General features: G+C 44.6%; 1 protein-coding gene across 1 annotated transcript; it reads left to right on the top strand.

The window, feature by feature from the left end:
• Nucleotides 1–697: 697 nt before the first annotated feature.
• Nucleotides 698–10,581, top strand: LOC118403473 (homeobox even-skipped homolog protein 2-like). The gene is made up of 3 exons (XM_035802195.1): nucleotides 698–1,216; nucleotides 3,233–3,396; nucleotides 8,823–10,581. The coding sequence occupies exons 1-3, from the start codon at nucleotides 715–717 to the stop codon at nucleotides 9,336–9,338; spliced, it is 1,182 nt and encodes a 393-aa protein (XP_035658088.1). The 5' UTR covers nucleotides 698–714; the 3' UTR covers nucleotides 9,339–10,581.
• The last annotated feature ends 293 nt before the right edge of the window (nucleotides 10,582–10,874 follow it).

The following is a 10,874-nucleotide window of genomic DNA, read 5'->3' as shown; positions in this document are numbered from 1 at the left end:
TTATGGCGGGCCCGATATCGTGCTTGTGATCGCGATAATTTTCGTTTTATGAGGGCCTACATTGTCAGTAGTTAGCATGCATATAGATTGCGTATTACGTCCAATGATGGTGCATTATTGTTTTATTAATACACTGATGACTGTTGGCTATATATACTCTGACGTTCAGTGGTAGTCTGTACTACTACTGAGATTATAAGATAGAACAGTGAGAGAGAGAGAGTGAGCTTATCGGAAAGGGGAAAAGTCAGCTAGGGCTATTTCCGTTTTCCGGTGGGGTCAACGACTGCTACACTTTGCGCGGACGTGCACACGGACCCTCTGCCTCGATACTTCGCCGAATCCATTTGAAAAATTAGGTGAGATATCCACATTTAAAAACTTTTTTTTAGAGTGGTAACTTGCTTTGCACGCTACTTTCGTGATCTTTGGTCATGTACCTTCGCCAAGTGTAAAATGAGGGCGAAATTTATAATCTTGTAATCAGACATGTAACCTGTCGGATTCAATTTTGAAAGATAATCTAAATTGTTGACCTCTAACTCTAAACAAACTGAACAAAACACCCTGCCGAGATACAAAGAGTTACATGTAGTGTTGCGTAGCCGTCTCAATAGATATGATTCGATTATGGCATAATTGGCGTCCGGCTCATATTAATCACAATGCCGTGTGTCAGTCCCCCCGGCCCAGCCCTCAAAGGCCGCCCCGCCAATGATTTACTGCGTTCTCTCAGCACATTTCACACTTCCTCATATACCTGCATGCATATGCGCCTGGCTTTATTTTGAACCGGCCGGAGTACTAATGGTCATAAAGGGCAGCGAGCATCAACCGAGTGCTTCTCTCCTCTCAGTCGGTGTACAATCGGAGTGGGGCGCGCTTGTGCCACCGAGGGTCTCCAGCAACAACATGCCGAGCACCACCGAGGAGATGCCGCAAGTCGACGGGGACAGGACGCACCCTGCCCCGAAGGCAGACGGCCGCACCAGCCGGTTCACTCCAGAGTTCGAAGGCGGTGATAGACCGGCCTCCGGAGCGAGCCCGGCGCGGGACCCGTCAACCTCGGGCCTGCACCCCGACCTACCGCGAACACCCTCGCCCGTCAACGGCGACCTTCCCGGGAAGGAAGGCCTGGAAGATAGAATGGCTGACTCTAAAGACCTCCTGGGCGATTCCTTGAGCGACAAGAACAGTCCCAAGAAACCTAGCTCCGGTGAGTAAAGCTCTTTCAACTTCTGAGTAATTAGAGGACTTCACTCAAGTTCTTTTCGGGGTGGTGTTGAGGTTTCACCGCACCATTCTAGGGACCACCGCTACTTGAGGTAATGGTGGGCTTTGTCCGCTGGCTTTGTGGGGAAATTAACCCCTTTATCTGTTCTTAGTGACATCCTTTTCCGTCAGAACAAGCCGGGACAACATGTGTGTGTCGTCTTCCAGCCACTCTGTACCAGTAACTTTTGACGAGCGATCGCGTCACTCCTTATTTTTTTTACGGAAGGCTTCTATTTTGGTATCTTTGTACGCCACCAATGAAATTTACTTGGCTTCTGTTCATTTTATACGAGTTTGGGGGAAGGTAGAATATTGTATATATTACTACAACTTTCACTGAAAGAGAAACATGTTATTTTTCAAGAACACTGGTCCAGAACTTGGTAGAAATTTGTTGTCCACATCGTCACGTACATTTATATACTAAACTTCATTTTGTAAAGCTGTATGAGTCTCTTGTACCAAGTAAACTCCGAATGTTGTCTCAGAACCAGAAACACACTTCAGTCCTCTTCATGTAACAAAAGCGTGGCTTCCTCTGGACAACATGTCTGTTTGCCCACAGATTACACACTAAACAGAAGCCATACCAAACGACCATTAACTGTTTGGCGTGGAACGCACATTAGGGCGCTAATTCTTCCACACTCACTGTAAACAATTTGCCTCGAATTCTACTTCTGTTGATACCGCAAAACGCCTGCGTTTTAGACTTGTTTCCGGCCGCCTGTTTCTTCTTTTAGCTAAATTGAGGGTCATGTTGTCTGTCTGTGAGGCTAGCCTATACTTTTTCTGTCACCAATTGTAATGGTTCAAAGAAGGCGGATTTTTTGCTTCTGCTGTCTACTACACTTTTCGTAAAGGGAAGTTGTTTTGACATTTTTTGACGAGGCTGAAATTAGGTTTTAGGTCTTTTATCATCTTGCTTTGTTTCGTGGCTGCAATAAAAAGAAATGGCCAGGCCGTTTTCAATATCTTTCCCATTAAACTGAACTGTAAGCACGCCTATCTCGGGTTAGCGTGTGGATGTAGTCATCATTTGTCCGTTAACATGCAATCCTCTCAAATGATGAAAAATTGTTGTCATAACTTGTCCAAGAGAACGGATGCGAACTGTCGGTCCGCATCAGGCCTCGTGTCAATGGAGTCATGCCAAGCAAATCCCCCTAGATTTCTCGGCGCGCGAGTTCGCCTTTTTAACTGCCCAATTGAAAGCAAAACTGCGAATTAGAGCGATACCGTTTGTTGTATTGTGTCTCGCACAAAGCGTTATAAGCATAACAAAACCACTTGCAGACACTGTAGTTTGGGCCTGTGGCGGAAGCCTGTATTTACCTTTGTAGATCATCATTACAATATAAGTATTGCCTATCACATTACATTGTTGTTGTAAGCTGTATGTACGTTACATGCATGACAGAGCCTTTCTATTGTTCCTTCGCCGTCTTTTTGATTGATATTAAAAGATTAAGCATGCAAATGGAGGACATGTCTTTCTTGGTGTCGGCACGCGATAGCTGGTTCCCCATTCATATAGCAGTCGGCTTCACTCATGTTCACACAGATGACGAATCAGACAACCGAGAAAAAAACACAAGTCCTGCTCAGTGTCTGCAAGTGCCGTATTCAAAGAAGGGAAAACTCGTTAACTTTGACGGGGTTGGGAACGACAACTTTATAACGCTGTCTCTTTGTACTGTAAAATAGAGATGGTACGAAAACACAGCAAACAAGACAAAAGATGCACCCAGTGCGAATCCATTTGCACAAAACAATTGGTGGCTAATATACGCCCCTAGCGCATTACACCAGATGATAGCTAATAAAATTGAGCATCAGTGTTCTAATAATGGCAATGGAGTGGTTTTGTCAGGGAGGTTAGTGAAAATATCGATCATAGATCAGTGAGGATAATAAGTTTTTATTCCTACTCTTTTGTTCTCCGGGTTTTTATCAGAAAATTCGGACGGAGACGCTGGAAATGTGAGGCGGTACAGGACGGCTTTCACCCGGGAACAGCTCGCGCGGCTGGAGAAGGAGTTCTATCGGGAAAACTACGTCTCCCGTCCGAGGAGATGTGAGCTGGCCGCGCAGCTCAACCTACCGGAGACAACAATCAAGGTAAGACAACAACAACATTACAAACACTAGTGTACAGATAAACCACGATATAACAACACGTGGGAGGGGCACTTGGTCAGAGTAAACACAGCCACACATTTGAATACCAGAGGAATCCGTAACACGACAATCCGAAACATTTTTATCCAGATTTTCCTTGAGGTTTGGATATGCATTCCCTGATAGTATAGACTAGTTGCGTAGGTTTACCTCCGGAAATAATCACTGAAGAGCTTGCATCTACGTCAGAGTCAGTTCAATGGTATGAAATTTTAGTATCTCTAGACTCTATTGACTTCTTTTTTTAAATCAAGAGAAATTCTCTTCCCTGATACTTTAGGCCATCAGAGACGGTAGTTCTTCTCTATTAAACCTACTGGAGTAGGGTCACCTTTTGGTAGAAATAAAAATATCCATCGTCTGAGTCACAGGAACTTTGCGGCCTTACAAAATCACCCCGTTTCCTATTACTCATTTCTGAGAAAGGGTACTCTCAAGCTTTACATTCAGAAAGGGTTCTCAACAATAAACGTAATCTTCGCACTACTACAAGTGCTTGAGCCACCTATGTGTTATTGTAGCCGTTATATCTGTTGGTTATGGTTTTATATGTCATAATGATAATTTTATAGGGAAAACTTGTAGTCTAAACTCTACCATTTCGGACGTCATCTGTTGTCTGACAGACAGGGCTTCTGACAAGGGGCGGTAGAGTCCATTATCACTGGGGGGAGGGATAATGAGAGCGGGGATACCGGACGGCTCCTTCACCACAGGCCCCCCATAAAAGTCGGCTGTCCTCCTCTGTTGACTCAACTAAACGATCTTCTAACACAAGCCATGTGACCAGGCTTCACACAACATTTCCTCTGGGATTCCCGCCAAAGAAAATGTCGGGATGGACAGAGGGGGGTGGCAGGCGCCTCTCTGATAAGAGCCCCCACCGAGAATCTTCCTCAGAAACCCGTCGGAATAGCTCCCTAATAAGACATCTCTGATCACAAAAGTCACCAGTCTTGTTGAGTTTCTTGTACCGCCATGGCAGCGTACTAAAAAAAAAACGTGCAGTCTCTGTTTGAGGTCAGTGGCGGTATGCACTTTGTGTCTGACCATAATGGTGGATTTCCGGTTCCTAATTGCACCCATGCTGAAAACAGCTTACTCACAAAAAGTGACGTTCAACACAACACAGCCACCTGTCCTGCACGAGGTAAACGTTGCCAAACATGCTGCTATGTTCAGTGTTCTTGTCAATTGTACGCAAAAGGGGAAACAAACGTTGCGACAGCGCTAGCAGACATTGAAGATAGAAACATATTTGAATGAGACCTTGAGTTGCTAAGATATTCCCCTTTCGATGGACTAAAAGAATCTGCAATACAGGAAATGTAGATAACGAAGATGTATTGACAAAACAGGAAGGCCTAATGATGGTTATTGTTGAGGATACCCACTGAATGCCTGCCCCCCGACCTTGTAGTGGCTAGCAGTTTCTATTTATTTATTTTTTTGCCGCCGTCGTATTTGAAATATTCTCCACGCAGAGTTTTCGGGAGGGGGTGTAGTAATGCCCGTAGACAAGATTTTGTACTGGGGTTTCTTATGTAGATATTTTGGACGAGTGAGCGCCGTAGGTGTGAACTTTCAAATCTAGGGTCTCCGAGGGCTTCACCTCCTAAAAGTTTGAAAATTCAACCCTTTGAAATGGCTTTTCCTGCATTTTTGACAGGTTTTCAAGAGACCGATAATAGCGTTGTCAAGAGAGGGTTCATTGCTCAGTCTTTTTTGGGGTACCAATGAGTGTGGAGGGGATTCGTCCGAACCCCTTGCGTACAGATATGCAGTAGTGGTCACTGCACATATGTGGAGGGAAGCAGACATTAAAAAATGGGGCCCATTCTTACCCTGACGGAAACCTCTGTTTCTAGTGGCCGAGCTATCAAACAAGACCCCAGATCTGTTCATGACAGTTGTGACAAAGCAAACAGATCTCATCCTCTTTGTTCCCTACACCTCTGCTCGAGGAGTAATTCAAAATTAGGCCATAGAAAAACACCAACCATCCGTCAGGTGCGCACATGAGGTATCTGATTTTTGCTCTTAATAGTCTAGCACTGGCAGACGAATCATTTGTACATTTGTTACCAGCTAGGATGTAGACATGAGCGGTTGAAATAACAGTTGCTAGTCTGGAGTTCGAGATTAGGACTGCATTTATTGGGTGAAAATTTCATTGCCTGCGAAACATCTGAGTACAAGCATGTTTTTTTTTGCATTTCGAAATCTTGTTAAGATTTTTTTAGCTTTTGATGCACTCTACTGGTTTCTTATTTTGTGATGTTTAGATCAAAAATGAAAACGAGTTCAGACAATATGCATGCTCACACCGTTGTTATTCTTTGGTTTGGTAACATTATACTTCAGGATAGCTACAATAAAGTTAACTTCATTCACTTTTGAAGCGAAAGTTTTTGGTAGTTGCTTGGCGCACATTCAAGTCCAACACTAACGTCTAACTTTCAAGTCCACCTCAAGGCGGGAGTTGAAAGTGTTCTGACGTTAAAAGGTCTGTCTTGTCGTTATTAAACATGCTTGATTTCTCGCCAGACTGCATCTTGTAAGAGAGTTAGTTGGCATATTTACGAGGTTCTCGCTGCTATCGGCAGCTTAGCGGCCCAAGCCCGCAGGGTCCCGACGCCTCCGCTTTTTACCCAACGTTTCAAGCAAGCTTGATTAAGTGGGCCTTCCCTTCCCATTGCCAAACTTAGCATTAAGCGCCGGGCCATCTCCTTCATCTATCATTCCTCTCATCATTTACATCATTCCTTCTCTTAAAAATTACACTAATGGAGCCCATATCGCCACATTATCACCCTATCTCTGGCGGGGCTTTACTTTCGGCGAGGTGGAGGCATCTTTCCCCTCATTTTTCTCTCCACTTAGGAGCGGTTTGATGTATGGGGTCATTTGCACTGGCTCCGCGATTCCCAGTCGGAACGACTGCCCAAAGCGGCAACTTCTGCCGTAATCTCCACTCCAAAGGGCTCCGGTACAACTCCGCTCCCGCCCTGGCGAAAGAGGAATTCATTAAGGGCTACTCTGTCAGAATTAGTAGCCGGTTTCTTTCAGAATCCGCCGCTACGGTAGCCTCCTACAAGTTCAAGTGGAAATCCATCCATCTATCCTTCCAACTTGTCTGGCGGAAGTGCTCGCATGATTCGGTCATAACGAGCCAGCCCGCCATCTGGCCCGCCAAAAATGAGCTGTTATGATCTCGCGTAATGTAGCACATTCTTCCTCCCCAAATTGGTTCACATATGACTATAGTAATAAGTCCTGCTATCAATACTTTCGCTGCAGTGGCATGAATCTTACACTGCGTGGCTCGCATCTTGCGGGCAATTTTTCAACTAAATCTGTTTTTCTCTCGGCGTTGGAAGGGGATTCATCTTGGGTTAGCGTAGCGTTGCGGCGTTACATTCCTCAGGAATGGACGCAACCGTTGCCAAATATCTAAATACAAGGCTCTCGTTTCAAAATGAAACTGTTCGCTATCGTCTGAGTGCAGCAATGGACACTGAATAGCGCAAGAAAAACAGGCCAGTTTTAAGTAGGAATTACCGTCATGGCTACGTTGAAATAGGACAAATTCGTAGACGAAACGTGTTAAATTTTTGCCCTAGCCTAGTCCTCCCTACCCCGTCTACCGTCCCCTGAACGCACGGCATACACCTGTACCCATCCCGCCGTATCTCTTGCCCCTTTGCCCCAACAGTTATACTACAAACTTCCGCCTTTTCAACGATCAAGTCCACTCCTAGCCCACCGCTTGACTCCCTGACCCCACTCCCTTTACGTTTGGCTACTCTCCCACCTTTTCCCCCACCCCCTCTCTTGTCGCGATTGGCATCGCTCCCTCTGATGATATTTTCAATTACTCCCCACACCAGCTCCATTTGTTTCAATGTTATATTAGCCGCCACTAAGATGATATCATAGCCCGGACCCACCTATCTCCCACCAGGACTACTTACATGTCTGCCAGTCGCTTTTTCGGGATAAAATCGCTTCTATCTCGGCGCTCATATCTATGATTGTAGAATGCCCTGACGCCATCTTTGCAAAGCGTCATTTTTCTTCCTAGTGCGAGTGCTCCTAAAAGCGGACAGTCTTGCTGATACCACATCGGGATATCCTCCCTCATCTATACCCTCTGACCTTAAACAGATTTTCACTAAGATAGCGAAAGAATTTTTCTTTACGTTTCTATAATTAATGTTTAGTTTTTGATTACATACGGTACGGGTACGCATTGTAAAAACAGTCATATTACAATGTTGATGTAACATCTCATGATCTGCGAAAAAAAACTTCTTGTTTTGTAAAGAAAGAAAAGCTGTTATGTTTATATTCCTTGTGCATACCTGGCGTATGGTAGTGCTTTACCTATAGTCAGAATAAGTGCTAGCGCTACAAATTCATTACCATAAGTCCTTAGAAAATACACTGCCCGTTTACGATGAAATGTATCTGTCCATAAAGAAAACTTAATTTCTAAATTGGGCATATTGTTTGTATTCGTATTGTTTAACGAGCGTGTTATGTAGAAACTGGATGTCATTTCTTGACCAGCATATGTAAGGTATACGCCGTACATATTGAAATGCGCGTATATACTGGGTGGTATTTGGGTGATATTGAGCGTTGTAAGACCACGACGCCTTGTAAAATAAGGAAAAGCTACGGTGTAGCTACTAGTGCATTTCAAGCATGAGGGGAATTGTTCACATGTATACTGAGTGTTTACATATTACCAGAACGTAGCAGATGTTAATGCATTGTTGCGTACGCTTACACCTGCGCGCGTGTTTTTACTATCACCGCTTCATTTTATTCCTACACATACTTGAAATTCTGCGATCTCGCCGTTGTTGTGAGGGGCTAGATAAGGTCACGTAACAGTAGACGTGTGCGATGTTATGGATCACCATTGCAAATGTGCCCTGGGATATTTTCTGGTCAAAACGGAGTCGTAAAGAGCCCGGTGGGTCGGAACTCGTTTGAGAATGAAACTGCTGTGTGGCGCGTACTTCGTTTGTGGGACCAACAATGGTGAATAGGATATGCTCTTTTCATCCGTTATTGTAGTCACCCCTTTTCGCGTTACAACAATTCTTTAGAGATTCACCCACTAGACTAATCTTAGCGTATCGTTTTCATTATCTGGCAACTTAAAGTTTTGTTTCTGACATACGTTTTTGGAGCAAATATTCTATTTTTGCTACATTGTCCTAGGTACTTACACGTACGTATTCGAAGACTTACTGTTGGAGTATGTCTTTGTTCAAGGTATTGCTAAAGAATGCTCGTAACATAATTTCTGTGTCCAGATCTGTCTGACCAATGGTGTTCTTGTTTGCTTGCAGGTGTGGTTCCAGAACCGACGGATGAAAGACAAGCGGCAGCGATTGGCTCTGACCTGGCCTCATCCCGCAGATCCCAACTTCTGCGCGTACATGATGGGGCACGCAGGCGCACTGGGATACCCCTACCCCGGCACCATGTTACCGCACTACTACCCCAACATGTCGGCCTTCGCCCCTGGAGCGACCCCTTACCCCTCCCCCCTCAGAGCGCCCGACGCCTTCCGCTCCCTCACACATCCGTACTTCAGGGTACCAAGCACCGCCCGGGACTTATTGTACGGTACCCCACCGAGACCCCCCGCACTGTACGGAACCCCCTCCTCCTCTTGCAACTGCCAGTACGGATGTTACGGCACGCAATGCACGCCGGGAGCCGGGAGGACCCCGGATTTTCTGACGCCGTGTCCCACAAGAGTCAGCACCAGCGATTCGCCCATCTTCTCACCATTCTCACACTTCTCTAAACCCGAACCCGCCGCAGCCAGTACAGAAGTAGCCCCAACGCTCACCAGATAACTTCGGCACTCACACAAACGGTAATTTTCCCGCTTGGGGCAAACTTGTCATTTCGAATGTAATTTTACCGACTTCAAAGAACGGGAAACAGTGCACAGAGACAACTACTTAATGGTAATAACTACCTGCCACACCACATGAAATTTGCGCTGTCACAATTTCTGCAAAATTACCGTTCACACACAAACGACTTTTTCTCTGTTACAGTCTTATTATTAGGTATTTATGGATGTCATAAGGAGAAATAGAGTGGTCGGTAGTGGCTGTTAAACCGCACTTAGAGGTTGTCATCTACAATGCTGTCTATTGTACAATCACACTGTTATAGCGCCAAGACTTTTCTACTTTACTTGGAACAAAATTTATTGATCAGAGTTCTATATGTATGGAGAGAAGGCATGGATCGTTCGTTGTAATACAGACGTATAATGTGTAGTATATATATATATAAATATATAGATACGCAAGGATATTTGAATAGACTTGTACAAATTTGTATACTCTTGCACCGGACGAAAAGAGATGTTAATTCTTCTTACGAATACGATGGTATTTTCTTTTGCACGAGATCTAAAATGTATTTTAGTATCTTTTACGTTTTGTTATATATATTGTGTGTTTGGCCATGTACATGGTCAAAGATAGTGTATCATTGTACCAGAATTTAGCTGTGTAAATGTATATATTAGTACAGTTTCTGAGGCCCTAATTCCGTCAATTCATTTATGGCCATTTTGTACACGCCATTCGTCGCGTAATTGTATGACACTGGTGACTACACCCGCCAAAACTGCGGAAACTGGAACATGTCATTGTATCATCACAACTTATCGTGTTTGAAAAGTGGAAAAATCTACGCCCAAGGCACCGTCTGTTCTTCTCTACACCGTTTTGTTACAACCCGTATCCATATCGCTGCGCAGTCAGAAACAACCACTAACGTTTGCACCTGAACATGAAACCTTTACTCAAATTCCACACAATTTCTTTCACAATCGTCGGCGGCCTTGTTGTTTTTCCACCACAATGATACGATTGGTGGAATGATTGTACCACTTATGTAGATAAACCAATAAAAAGTTAACTAGGGGAGCTACCAGTAGCTAGTTAAGTTTCTTTGTAAGCGTCTACAGCGTTCTATTCCGCAACGGTTGTCTATTTATTTATTTATCCTAAGTAAATAGTCGTTACATGTTTTCCGCTTGGATTCCGCATCTTGATATAAATATTTGTGAAGGATGAGCGTTTTGCTGGTTGTCATTGAGCCACGCTTTTTTGTTGTTTCTTGTCGAGTGCTCGCATTGTAATGTGGGCTAATGATGTATTTAGTGAGTAGGGGGTCGCTCGATCAAAGCGCCGTGCCGACAACCCCAACAGACGAGCTATTGACGGCTGGGACGGCGTCTTCATTCTCTGCATTAGTAGCTAATAAACACTGAAAGGACGTAGCTCGGGGCAAAAATGCGAGGCGGGCGCCCTCGAGAAAAGGTACCATACGGCGAGGAAGGACAATAATCAAAGGCTTGGATGGTCGCA

The sequence above is a fragment of the Branchiostoma floridae genome, chromosome 16 (assembly GCF_000003815.2).
Source record: "Branchiostoma floridae strain S238N-H82 chromosome 16, Bfl_VNyyK, whole genome shotgun sequence".
Lineage (NCBI taxonomy): Eukaryota > Metazoa > Chordata > Leptocardii > Amphioxiformes > Branchiostomatidae > Branchiostoma > Branchiostoma floridae.
Note: the sequence above shows the minus strand (reverse complement) of the source record. Positions and strands in the feature narration are given on the sequence as shown.